At 38.4% G+C, this 14010-nt stretch overlaps 1 protein-coding gene across 2 annotated transcripts in view; it reads left to right on the forward strand.

Moving 5' to 3' along the window:
• The first annotated feature begins 857 nt into the window (after positions 1-857).
• Zbtb41 (zinc finger and BTB domain containing 41) overlaps positions 858-14010 on the forward strand; it is a 30050-nt gene continuing 16897 nt past the window's right edge. Inside the window, exons 1-5 of one of the 2 annotated variants that reach the window (XM_029538744.1) lie at positions 858-922; positions 1620-2854; positions 6680-6887; positions 7638-7707; positions 9269-9416. In XM_029538744.1, coding sequence (XP_029394604.1) covers positions 1738-2854; positions 6680-6887; positions 7638-7707; positions 9269-9416 — 1543 coding nt within the window. In that variant the 5' untranslated portion in view covers positions 858-922; positions 1620-1737. Of the gene's footprint in view, positions 923-946; positions 1014-1619; positions 2855-6679; positions 6888-7637; positions 7708-9268; positions 9417-14010 lie in introns of those variants that run through there. The other variant, XM_021197594.2, reaches the window with a different exon arrangement.

Consider the following 14010-nt stretch of genomic DNA (forward strand, 5'->3'; position numbering starts at 1 on the left):
GCACATCTGTAAAGCACCTTCACTGTAATGTCTATCCATACAAGGGAAACAAAGTTGAGGCATCCCCCCAACTTCTCCTCCTCCTGGGTATGCCCTTGCTCTGTATTTGCTAATGAGGGGGCAAGATTTTCAGACTCATAGTTATGAAGAGAGTGGAGTTACAGGTAAAAGGTAGGGTGTATATATTTATTTCTTTTTGGTCACGGTCTTTGTATCATTTTTTCCCCTTGGTTTTGTACAAATCTCTAGAATCTTCATCGCCAGACGGGCAATATCGGTCCACTGTGCATTCATTCCCTTGGAGATGCAACTCAGGGGCTCTGAGGCTATAAGTCCCGTAGAGGTTTGGTTGTCCTTTTCTCAGCTTCACACCTACATGCACATCTTCTGTTCATCGTAAGGTAATAAAACCCCACAATTTTATGTGTGCTTACATTTTACGCATATGTAAGTCGGAAAGCCACAAGACTACTTCCAGCCAGCATCTTGGGTCTTTGCCACTGTGAACTGGGGCAGGTTTCCGGAGGAGGTGGCTGTTTGGTGATCCACTGGAAACACATCAGTTGTCGGGGCGCCAATTCCCCCTAACCCCTCATCACAGGTATCTCCGTTTCCCCTCCCGCAGCCAAGTTTTTCTGGTTCAGTTAACGAGGGCCCTTAAGTGGCCACGGAAAGCGGGTGTAACGGACCTGGGACCTTGGTAGGGGCATCCAGGGCAGGAAGGAAAGCTCACGGAGCATGCGCAGGGCTGGAGGCGCGCGCATGCGCTCGGGCGGCTGCCGGGGCTCGCCGGCCTCTCGCGGCGGCTGGGCGGCTGCGCGCGCGGCTGACGTGCCTGCCTGGCGAGCAGCGGCGGCGGCGTCGGCGGCGGCGACGGCGGCGGGACTCCGCGAGGGGAAGGAGCGCCGCGGAGGTGGCTGAGGTGGGGGGCCGGACCCGGAAGTGGGTGGGCGCGAGCGCGCGGGGATCGGAGCTGGGCGGCCCCGAGCCGGCGCGGGAGCCCGGGCTTCCCGGTAATGGGCCTGTGGGACGCTTGCCCCGGACAGCCAGGGAGGGAAGGGTCACGGGCGAGCAGGGGTCCCCGCCAACCCGGGCCTGGGAAGGCTCCGCTTCCCGCAGTCGTCGCCCGTGCTGACCCCACTCTGCGCCCCTCCTGGGGCCGCCCTGCCTAGTGGATCTCGGAAGGTCTGTCGCTCAGGAGCCATGCCGCGCTCGCCCGGGGAACGCGTGCTAATGGAGACTCGCTGTTCGTGGCCGCGCTGGCCTTATTGTCAAGGTCCCAGCACCCAAACCGGGACTGCGGGCCGGGCCGGCCAGGCTGCCAGGTTTGCGGTCTCGGCGGGATGCTGCTCTCTGGGTGGTGGTCTCTCCACCTTATTCGTGAATCAGGCCTGGAAGGTGTGCTGTGCCTTCACTCCACACTATTCTTTTGTTGGGTTGTCTTTCCCAGCCCAGCTCTCCAGGTTCCCTGCCTTAAAAAAAAAAATCTTAGCTGGGAGTGAATGCAATGTCGACTTTGTAATTTAGTTACGATGTTGGAAAGGCGAGTTGACAACACCCTTGGTTATTTAAGATTGCTATGCGGTGGAGCTCTGATGTGATTCTCACTCTTTTTGCAGACCATGAAACGGTGGGGCACGCCCCTTCAGAAGCTGTTGTTCAAGACAATCTAGTTTTGTTTCCATCAATCGCGTAAGTCACGTATGAAGTTTCTTGTTCAGAAATTGCCGCATTGCAATGAAGAAAAGGAGAAAGGTTACTTCAAATCTTGACGAGAAGATCCATCTAGGCTATCATAAAGATTCTGCAGAAGAAAATGCTGCTGTGGAGTGTGGCCAAGTGACCTATCCGCAGGCTCCAGAGAGACCAACCCCTGAAGCTCCTCAGTGTTGCCGAGAACTTCCTCCCTCTCCAGATCAGAGAAAGCTCTTGAGTTCTTTGCAGTATAATAAAAATTTGCTGAAGTATTTGAACGACGATAGGCAGAAGCAACCGTCTTTCTGTGATTTACTTATCATAGTGGAAGGAAAAGAGTTCAGTGCTCATAAAGTAGTAGTTGCTGTCGGCAGTAGTTATTTTCATGCGTGTCTGAGCAAAAATCCAAGCACCGATGTTGTCACCCTGGATCACGTAACGCATTCAGTTTTTCAGCATTTGCTTGAGTTTCTCTACACATCGGAATTTTTTGTGTACAAATACGAAATACCTCTTGTCTTAGAGGCTGCAAAATTTTTGGACATCATAGATGCAGTAAAGCTGCTGAATAATGAAAATGTTGCTGCGTTTCAGGCAGAACTGACTGAAAAGTCGTCACCAGAAGAAACACTAAATGAACTAACTGGAAGACTATCAAGTAATCATCAGTGCAAATTTTGTAGTAGGCATTTCTGCTATAAAAAGTCCTTAGAGAATCATTTAGCCAAAACTCACAGGTCTCTGTTATTGGGGAAAAAACATGGGTTAAAAATGCTGGAGAGAAGTTTTTCTACCCGGAGGTCAAAGAGGAATCGGAAGTGTCCTGTTAAGTTTGAGGACACCAGTGACGATGAACAGGAAAGTGGGGATGGGTCAGACAATTTGCATCAAGAAAGTTTTGAGAAGGAGAGGTCAGATAGAAATGATTCTGAGGACCCTGGAAGTGAATATAATGCTGAAGATGAAGAGCTGGAGGAGGAAGTGTCCGATGATGACTCTGACACTGAGCAGAGTGACAAAGATAATGATGCAGAAGAGGAACCCGAGGCTGGTGACTCTGCAGGGAGCATCCATGAAGGGTTAGCTCCTGTAATCATTCAGAACAGCAATAAGAAAATCCTTCAGTGTCCCAAATGTGATAAGACATTTGACCGGATAGGTAAGGCTAGCCCCTTTCCTAGTTCTAGTCACTTACCCTTTGTGCCTCTTCCCCAACAGTGGTAATCTTTAAAAACTAAACTTTGAAAGGAACATTTAAGAAGAGTTCTGAAGGGAACATGCTCTGATTTTTGGCACATAGTTTACCTTGTTATTTTAAATTTGTTGTGAATCAGAAATAATTTGATATATACCCTTTTGTGTTTTCTTCATTATATCTTAACTGGGTACAGGTTCTATATTTGGGAGAAAGACTCCAGAATATCAGCAGTTATTCTATATAGCTTTGAATTATATACCTGTTTAATCTTAGCAGTGCTAGTAGTTTTGAGTTACATGTACATTGATTATGATATTGCTAAGCACATTCTGCACATAAATGATTAAAACAACTTTAGGCAATCTGACTTTGTAAAAGAAATCATGCAGTTTGATATATGACTATCTTGTGCTGGGTTATATATGCTATTTGCATAGGTTAAAATTTGTTTTATAAGATTTGTAACCATTTCCTATCAAAGTAGGTATAGACTGGCTGTACAGTAAAAATATTTTTTGCTTTTATGATAAGTTTTGAATGTATTTCTAAGGATACTTTTCAGAATCCAATTTAATGGTTATTAATGATTTTACTCTTTTATACACAGAGAAATGAAACAACTTTTGAATAACTTAGTCAATGGGAAGAGTGTATGTGCACAAGAAACTTGTCAATCCTGGTAGTAAATGGTCACTAGCTCTATCAGTATGAGGATATAAACAGAGAGCAGCTTTTAGGGGCTGAGGTACCTGGGAACATTTTATCTTTCCTATACATCTTAGACTTTGTACTCCCTGCTTATGGTATGTACAAACTTTAATTAGCCTACTTTGACTTGGAAATCAATGAGCAAGGGTCAGTTCACTACAGGCATACAGCCAGCTTGGGAATGGCTTGGATGCTATCCAGAGGGGCTTACTTTTATCTGATGAGACTGCTGGGGAAGGGGAGCTTTAAAAAGAGAATGGCATAGTTACAGCCACATCATCTTGGCTTCAGTGTGAGGATGAAGTTAGGCAAGGAAATGAGAAAGCCAAGGAGGCCAGAAGGAAGCAGAGGGGCAGAAGCATGATGCTGCTTGGATTCAGAAGATGAATGGCATTGGTAATGAAAAGTGGGGTGAGGTTAGCACAGTGTTTGTGGTGAATGTTGACAGAGCACCTGGCCACAGCTAGAATGGAAAGAGTACATAGAAGATAACACTTGGAATGTCTTGTGTGCCTAATTTCAAAACCATTTAATAGCTGTTCTTATACCATGCTCATTCCTTTTTCCGGATTTTACAGTTGTCCATCTTAGGTTTTTGATTTTGCTAGTCTAACTAAATTGTGGATGGCTCAATTAGTATGATCTACATATTTTAGGTCATTAACATTTGCCAGTAAGCTCTTAACTGACTGAACTAAGTTTAAAGGAAGCTACCTGGGTTTACATTGGCTTGTGTAGACCCATTGGTTTTTTCATCACCTCCTAACTTGGCTGCCATAAAGTACGTGTATGAGAGCAGGGGCTAAGCACTGCAATTCTGCTGGGACTATTAGCTGCACAGTACATAACCCAGAGGTTTGCTTCCATTACTTGGATCTTTTTTTCTTTCTGGTGCTGCAAGTAGCACTCCTGATCTAGTTAAGTCTTTCCATAGGCTCCCAGCTGTCCATTCCTCATCCAATTCTCATGTAAATATAAGTCCTTTGACCTTGCTGCCCCTTGTACCAAAAACCTACTGGGTAAAAAGCAAACTAGAGAGATGACAGATGGGGTAAGAGAGAAAATTTGGATAATTTATATTTTTTGTTTCCTGTAGAGAACTAAAATCTTTGGAGTAAATCACAGCCTTCTCTAGGGACAGAGTTTTGTGTCCCCTCCACCTCTATTAAACATGAGTTCATTTTGTCTGTTTAGATGAGGGCTTTGCTTGTTCTTAGCTAATTGTAACACTGTTGTCATTCTCTACAACTAAATATTTTATTTCTGTACTCTTTAGAGTATGCTATATGAACGGGTACAATATCAGAAATATCTGCAGGCTAATTTAGTGGTACTTCACAAAAACTGCATATAAAATTTGAAAAATAATTTTTGCTGAGACATATGAGGGATAAACTTAGAAACACATCAAGACAAATTTATTCATGTGAAAACATCTTCGATTTACTACTACTTTGAGAAAGTTTATATTGAGATTTAGTTCAGAAAACTGCTATGTGCAGTTTTACTGTAAGATATTTTTTAATTCTTTTAATAGAGACTGATAAGTTAGAAGAGAACATGCTCATTTTATATATTGTTATTGTAGCATCTACCACATAAAAGTGAAGAAGTGAATGTAGATTGTAAATATTACTTGTTTCTACTGTGGGGTGTCTTCACACCCCTGCCAATTGCTTTAAACATGAGATTTATTGGGGGCTTACATTTTGCTTTTTTGTTTTTCTTTTTTTGTTGTTTTTGCGTTAATCTCTGGAGACCCACTTGGATCTTCTGAGGCGCGCTTTCCCTTAGGCATGTCTGTTGTTCTTGTTCAGACTTTTAAATCCATGGATACAATAGGCTCTGCAGTATAGATGTGCATAAACCTTGAATTTGTAATTTAAGTTTTTCATTTCTATGATTCTTAATGTTAGAAGAGTTTTTCTTGGTCTCTTGACATCATTACATTTTTTTCTTCTTTTATAAATTATTTACATTTTATTATAAAAAGCTTTCAAATCAGAAAAAAAATCTCAATATACTATATTTCCATTTTTTTTTTTAAATCATTAGGTTTGGGGGATGGGGAAAAGACTACAAATATGAAGACCAGCGGTCTTAGATTGAGTCCCACATAAAAAGAAGTTGGGAATGGCTGTGTGTGTCTGTAAGTCCAGAATTGAGAGATGGAGACAGGTGGAGTTCAAATACTGGCTGGCCAACAGATTAGTTAACAGGCAGATTTACTGTTCAGTTAGAACCCAGTTTCAAGACAGCAAAGTGGAGAGCCTTGAAGAAGACACTCGGTGCTTTACTCAGGGCTTGGCATGTGTACACATGGGCAAGCACCCTCATTCATTCATTCATTCATTCATTCTCTCTCTTTTTCTCTCTCTCACACACACGTTCTGTTGTGTTTGCCTTCTTTGAGCTATTTAAGTTTACACTTTTTTTAATTAATGTTTTTAATGGTCTAAGAAGGTGAATAATCAATTACTAAATAGTCAATTAAAAATTTAAATTTAACTTCCTATTTAATGATTTTAATATTCAAAACATCTTAATTTTTATTTCTAAATTGAAAAAGTCTTGATTTTCATGTAATAAAAATGCTAGTAATTACTGGTATAAGATCTTCACAGCTGTAGTAATGTTTATAGAAAGTAAACAGCTGCTTCACATTTTTTCTTACACCTCATATTTTTAGGTTTCTCTTTGTTTTACATTTGGGACCAAAAAATTTATGCATTTGGAAGTTGATAAATTACTTTCTATACTGTACTAAAGAGACTAATAATGATAATAATGGCTGACATTTATTAGTGTTTATTAGGTACTAGACTTTTAAATATCATGTATATATTAATTTATTAGATACAGTTTTGTAAAGTGCTACAACTTTAAGCATTAAACTCAAAGTGCTGAATCTTTGAGGTTCATTTAGTTAGAAATTTAGATAAGTAGTTTTCTCTTTAGTTCCCTATGTGAATTTGGGTATATATAATAAGGTTATTAAAAGCTACCTTTTCATTGCAATGTGATGTTTCCATCAAAGCAGAGCAGATATGTTGAACTCAGTTTTCTTCTCTATTGTAGGGAAATATGAGAGCCACACCCGTGTGCACACAGGTGAGAAGCCTTTTGAGTGTGATATTTGTCACCAGCGTTATTCGACAAAGTCTAACTTAACTGTTCACAGAAAGAAGCACAGTAACGAAGCAGAGTTTCATAAGAAGGAGCACAAGTGCCCTTACTGTAACAAGCTGCACGCAAGCAAGAAGACACTAGCCAAGCATGTCAAGAGGCGAGTATGCTGTCATTGTGCCTTCCAGTGCAAATACAAGTAACAGATGACCAAACGAGCAGATTGCAGTTTGTTCATATTTTTCTTCTCACTGTTGATGAAGCCTTTTGGCAGTGCAACAAGTATATGACTGATAATGTAAAGTTTAAGATGCACTTTATTATCCTTTAAAAAAAAAAAAAAACCAAAACAAGTTTTGACAAGTAAGCCTTCAGAAATTCATGGCTTTAAATTTTTTTTTTTTTGTATTCACTTTTAGTGCGGAAAAGTTTATGACCATTTAATACAATGTTAAATACCAACTCTAAAAATTACCTGAAAACCTGTAGATTTTGTTTAAGAGTACAATGAATATACTTTTCTTAATTTCTGTGTAACTTAGATATATGTATAAAATTATTAAAATGCTGGGACCGATATCCTTACTCTATGAACCTGTGTTTATAAGAAGAGTCAGTGTCTGAGGTGGGTAAGTTGCTGATTGTTGTGAGGCTGAGGAAGGCGGATCGCTGGAAGCTTATATACAAAACTAAAATCAAGCAAATCATACCTACTTCTTTGTGTTTTGAAGCAGAGGTTTGGCTTGTAGTCCAGGCTAGCCACAAGTTCTAGATCCTCCAGTTACAGCTTCCTGAGTGTAAGCTGTGTATCACACTGGGATAATGTCTGATCTTGAAATCACTGTTGACAGATTCATATGGAATATAGACTTATTTAACATATCTTCTCAATATTTTCTTTCTTTGATAGATTTCATCCTGAAAATGCACAAGAATTTATTTCCATCAAGAAGACTAAGAGTGAAAGTTGGAAATGTGATGTAAGAATTTGAAATTTCTATTAGAAAATTGAAGTAATTGGGTTTTAAAGTAATGGAACTTCACTTACTTTTAGACTCTATTAAATAGAATTAATTGAACTTTTTTTTTTCTTTTTATTTAGCCTGTAATGTGATAGTTTTCTTAGACTTGAGAAGTGAAGATTCTACTTTGGGAGTTTTCCGTGATCCGTAGCGAACAATTAACAAAATTACTATGCTCTGTATTTATAGTTGTGCATGACAATCTCTAACATTACTGTGGCAGAATATAAAGTATTAAAGCTAACTTTCCATTCTTGGTTGTCTGTTGCTGTATAATAAACCATGTTGAAGCTTAAGGGTCCTTAAACTGCTGTTTTCCTGTTTTTCACCTTTTTGTGTGTTTGGAATCCAAAGTAGGGTCAAGGCTTCGCTCGTATTTCTTTGGTTCTGTGAGTTGTCAGTCAAAAGAACTCAGTTACAAATTACTGGCTGACCTTGTCTGGTTTTAAGGTACTCTCACAGTGACTCATATGGCTGCCAACTTGGTGACTAATAATTCAGTTGCATATAGTTTAGTATTTAATATTGCTTGTTATTTATGTTTTATTCTAAAGACTAACTTGCATATGTAGCACACTTTTAGAATCATTACTGGTTCTAATTGTGGGTTCAAGAAATTGAAGTTAATTTCTTTGATTCTTCACAACATAATATCTTCACCTTATGAGGTTTTGTCGTCCTCAACTCTAAAAATGATGATATTGATAGTTCCGTGTGCTCTGTAGGATTTTTTTTTGAGCATTAAATAAAATAATCTTGGAATTGTGCCTGGTTGGTACGGCTACCTGGTGCTACAAGAGCCTCAGTCTTTTTAAGTCCCTGACGTGAACCACATTTTTATATACCATCTTTTCATATTTTTGAAAACTTCAAGATAACTTCATTGAGGGATTTTCTGTGACTTAATTACAGTCTTAATTAAATAATATGATAATAACAGTAAAAATCCTTTTATTTCTGACATCAATTCCTGAAGTAAAATTTGGCTATATTTTGTGGATTAAAAAATTGATATTCAGGGGCTAGAGAGGTGGCTTCAGCGGTTCAGCTACTCCTGCAAAGGATTCAGATTTTGTTGCCACCTGCGTGTTATCTCACAGTCATCCATAAACCAGTTCCATGGGATCCAACATCCTCTTCTCACCTCCATGGGCACCAGGCATGCATGTGGTACACATACATATATGCATGCAAAACACATGTATAAAATAAATTTTTTTTAAAGAAATTGCTATAGAGACTTAGCATACTAAGAGTATTTTACAGCCATGTTAAACATAGAATAAGGTGAAATCCATCTGTTTTTAGGGTTAATTTAACATAATTCGAGCCTCTTATTCTCCCAGTGTTTCTTATTTTCCCACTTTCATAGCTCAGTTAGAAAATTGATTATCTTTTGTTAAATTTTTTGTTGGAAGATATTTCTCTTGAACTTAAATGTTTTATACTTGTTATGAGCTTTGTATTTTGATTCAGGCTTAAATTAAGGTAGTTACATTTTATATACACTTTCATTTAGATTTGTAAGAAATCTTTTACTCGAAGACCACACTTGGAAGAACACATGATTCTGCATTCACAAGATAAGCCTTTTAAATGTACCTATTGTGAAGAACATTTCAAGTCCCGGTTTGCAAGATTAAAGCATCAAGAGAAGTTCCACCTAGGTAAGTTGTAAAGTAGTCACTGACTTACTGATTGTCTGACTCTCGAAGAGCTCACTACTATTAAACTGTACTTTTTCCTCTTAAATATTTTTATTGTTTGGAGAGAGAAAAGAGAAGTGTAAAATGAGTAATTACAATCCCCAAAATATGTCTTTTGTTCAAAAATAGTTTTAGGTTCACGGCAAAATTGAAAAAGTGCAGATAGCTCTTGTACTGGCAGCTTCTGCAGACATAGCATAATCTCTCCTCAGCATTTCCCAACACATGGCTACCAGCCTCTGTGCACACATGGTTACCAGCTTCTGTGTGCATATATAGCATCATCCCTCATCAGCATCCTCACCACATGGTTATCACCCTCCGTGCGTGCATAGCATCATCACTTATCAGCATCTCCACCACATGGTGCATTTTAAAAAATGATGAACTTCCAAGTTTTGGTGATTAGTTGTAAAATGGCTGTAATTATCTGTTTGCAAGTTTTGTTGATAAAAACCTAAGAACTTAAAGAAAACTTCTATTTGGATTGTTAGAATGTGTACAGTTTGTCTTCTAATTGTCATCTAAAATAGTTGTACCATTTTGAATTCTCACCAGCAAGGATAAGAACTTCATTACCATAGTATTTAACATTTAGTGTTATCAGAACTCTGTATTTAAGCCACGATAATAATTGCTTGCTATATCATTGCCTTTATTTGCCTTTTTCTGGAGACATTGTGTGGAACATCTTTTCATATGTTTGTAATATGTCCTTGGTGTTCTGTTAAGTCTATATGCCTTTTGTTTAGTGGATTTTATTTTTATTTTTTATTGTTTTGGGAATTTTTTTGAAAAGTACTTAGATATTTGTGTGTCTCGCGTGTCCTTGAGTATGCTTAACTGGTCATATTGAGACAACTTGTAGGAGTTGGTCTCTCTTTCCACCATGTGGGTCCTAAGGATGGAACTGAGGTTAAGGGATTTAGTGGCAAACACCTTTATCTACTGAGCCATCTCTCTGGCTTGATCATTCTTTTAATTTTTTAAAGATTTATTTTTATTATTTTAATGTGTGTGTGTGTGTGTGTGTGTGTGTGTGTATGTGTGTGTATGTTTGCTGTATTAGTTGTATATTTTTCAGAAGTAAATTAGTAATCTAGTTTTGAATTTATCTAGAAAATTATATGTCAGTGAAAAACAGTTAAAGGTCCTTGAACTGTTATTGCCTTGATCAAAGTGTGTATCTGTTGTCAGATAACTTCAAGGTTTTATTGTGTTTCGAGGCTTATTTGATTTTTGTGATTATAATATAGAAAGCACTTAATTGCTAGAAGGTACAATATATGTGTTTTTTTTCTTTTAAGCTTAACTTTTTCCAAGTGTTTTTTTTTTTTCTTTTTGACTAAGTTCAATCTTAGCAATTCTAAAAAGCCATCATAGAAACAACTATTAAATTTAATACAAGTTTTAGTTGGAGACACAATGATTATATGTTACATGTGAGAAAATTAATTTTATTCTAGGGATAATTGCTTTGCGTATGTGTGTGTACATTTGTGGTTGTATGTGGTGTATGCACATGTGTATTTACAGGTGCCACTCATTTTGTGCATGCAAAAGCCAGAGGAAGGTGCTGTATGTCCTGTATAATTATTACTCCACCATATTCCCTGTAGTCAGTGTCTTTCATTGACCCTCGACCTAGACTGATCACCAGCAAGCACTAGCCAATCTTGTTTTTGCTTGCCATGTAACATTGGGGTTGCAGATGCGTTGTTCATGCCTGTCTTTTGACCTGGGTTCTGGTGATTTGACTAATGGTCTTCATTCCTACTCAGGAAATGTTCTTATTCATTGAGCCATTTCCCCAGCCCAGCGCCTGCTTGTTATTGGACAACTAGTGGCTTCTTTTCTTTTTGATTTGAAAACTATAATTGATTCTTTTTCTTTTTTGTTAAAAGTAATCTGGCAAAGAGCTTTTTTGATTCTACCTCCATTTCTGTTTCTGATTTTCTATACCAACTTCAATTAAATGTGTCATTTAGTAATCACTATTTGAAAAATATCAGATATAAAGTTCTAAGTTATAAAGGTAGGCCACTATGTATTCTTAGAGCGTAAAAGTTTTAAAGTAACCTGCATGATTCTTTTCTATCAGCATATGCTGAACTATTAGAGCTTTTGAACATGATGTTTCTAAAAGTAATTATTATTGTTGTTATTAAACTATTACTTACTTTTCTATTATACCTAGTCTATTTTATGTAGTCTCAATAAGGAAAATGTACAGAAACAGTAGACAGTGAAGTTTAATCAATGTGCTAAAGCTTTAGTTATAAAGATAACTGAAAAAATACTCTAGGAAAAGACTCTGAACATTCAAAGTAGTAAACATTTATCAAACAGCTGCTGCCTATGTAACAAATTTGCCTTAGTGTCTAGGGAGATTATGGCTCCTGATTATTGCACAGTGCAGCACATAATCAAGCAGGTCAATAAATCAAAATTCTCTGCTCACACATGCTTACTGTGTATAATTTCTCTATGAGGTGACATTTACTAGGAAGAACTTACAGGTATGGTATCATGTAAAGAGTAAGACTTCATAGTGAAGTGGTTTTCACTGTCTTACTCAGCCACCTACTATATAATCTAGAGAATACTCAAACTTGTAAGTTTCACATATCTCAAAGAATGTTAATAAATGTTGCTGTATGGATTAAACAAGATTGTATTAGTCAGGGTTCTGACTCTATATCATTTAACTATAGCTATCTGTTTGTCTGTCTATATATAAGTATGTGTGTGTGTGTGTGTGTGTGTGTGTGTAAAGGGGATTTATTAGAATGACTTAAGGGCTATGTTCAAGCTAATTGAGCAGTTGCTAGCTATGAATGGAAAATTCAAGAATCCAGATTCCATGAAGCTGGATGTCTCAGCTGGTCTTGTTTTTTTGTTTTACAAGATAGGGTTTCTATGTGTAACCCTGGCTGTCCTGGAGCTCTCTCTGTAGACTAGGCCAGCTCACACTTAGAGGTCTGCCTGCCTCTGCCTCCTAAGTGCTGGGATTAAAGGCATGAGCCACCACTGCTTGGCTTCAACTGGTCTTCTTTAGGTGCTGGAATCCTGAAGAAATAGGCTCTAATGCCAGTGAAGAAATGGACTTTGGTAGCAAGGTGAGAGCAAGCAGACAAAGAGCAAAAGCTTCCTTCTTCCATTTCCTAATACAGGCTTCTAGTAGATCTGATGCAGGTTAAAGGCTTCCTACCTCAAATGAAGCAAAAATCTCTCTCAATTGTGCCCTCCATTTTTGGATTTTAGTTAATTCCAGATGTAGTCAAGTTGACAACCAGAACAGTTATCACAAAGGTCATTTGTAATTGGTGTTGAGTTTGTATTTTCTTTCTCTGAATATGTGTTATTTCCAGTACTATAGTTATTATTTTCGAGAACTCTGAGAAATCTAATTTTGAAATAAAATAATGGGTTTATATTTTTTCATTATATTTAAGAGAAAGATTAAACATAGGCTTGGGTATTTCTTCTTTTCTTCTCCTTTCTTTTTTTTCTCCCCTTAAATAGTGATGCTAATGAATGGTGGCTGGTGATGTGGTTCAGTACTAGAGCAGATGCATGTCCTGGGAAGGCACCTAGCTCCATAAAGATCATGAATAGACAACAAAGGAAATGTTTAATGATGTGTAGTAGGCCAGCTTTCACCCTCACCTCTACACATCCATTGCTGTGAACTGTTGTAAGCTTCAGATGAGCGATTCCTGAGAATCAGAGCACCTGAAATGATTGTTGAAACGGCGTGTCCCTTGATCACTGTCTGCAGAGTACTTGCTTTTATGGATCTCGTCTACTTGTCCTAGTGATGCTGCTAGTGATGAAGAGTTCCAGTTGTATTCAAAACTACATTTGTGCTTTTCTGTTACGATTGTATGTCCTGTTGAGGGAGTGAACAGTTAAGGCAAAGGGTTTTTTAAGACTTATTGATTTATTTTATGTGAGCACACTGTCCTTCCCTTCAGACACACCAGAAGAGGGCATCAGATCCTATTACAGATGGTTGTGAGCCACCATGTGGTTGCTGGGAATCGAACTCAGGACCTCTGGAAGAGAAACCAGAATTCTTAATTGCTGAGCGAACTCTCCAGCCCACAGGAGAACTTTTAATATATGTGTTTATAATGAGGCAGAGGCAGGTGGATTTCTGAGTTAGAGGCCAGCCTGGTCTACAAAATGAGTTCCAGGACAGCCAGGGCTACACAGAGAAAACCTGTCTCAAAAAAACAAAAAACAAAAAACGAAAGTGAGATATAGTCAGATAATCTAACGAAAAGTTCAGATCCTGTATATGGAGTTATTTTGAAGTTCTACCTGATGGTAAGCTTCTATTTTACTGTCAGATAAAGAGTTGAGATAAGCTGCTTACATGCAAAACTGAGGATCCAATATGGGGGGAAAGTGTTTTTCAGAACACTAACAAGTAACACATTGTAACACAAAGGTAGATGCTCTGTTTCACCCTGGGAGACAACAACTGAAAAGAGTCAACAGGCTCCAAGCAGATGGTTAATGCTTCACTTCACTCGTGCTTGCCATAGAG

Source organism: Mus pahari, chromosome 5 (genome assembly GCF_900095145.1).
Source record: "Mus pahari chromosome 5, PAHARI_EIJ_v1.1, whole genome shotgun sequence".
In the NCBI taxonomy this organism is placed as follows: domain Eukaryota; kingdom Metazoa; phylum Chordata; class Mammalia; order Rodentia; family Muridae; genus Mus; species Mus pahari.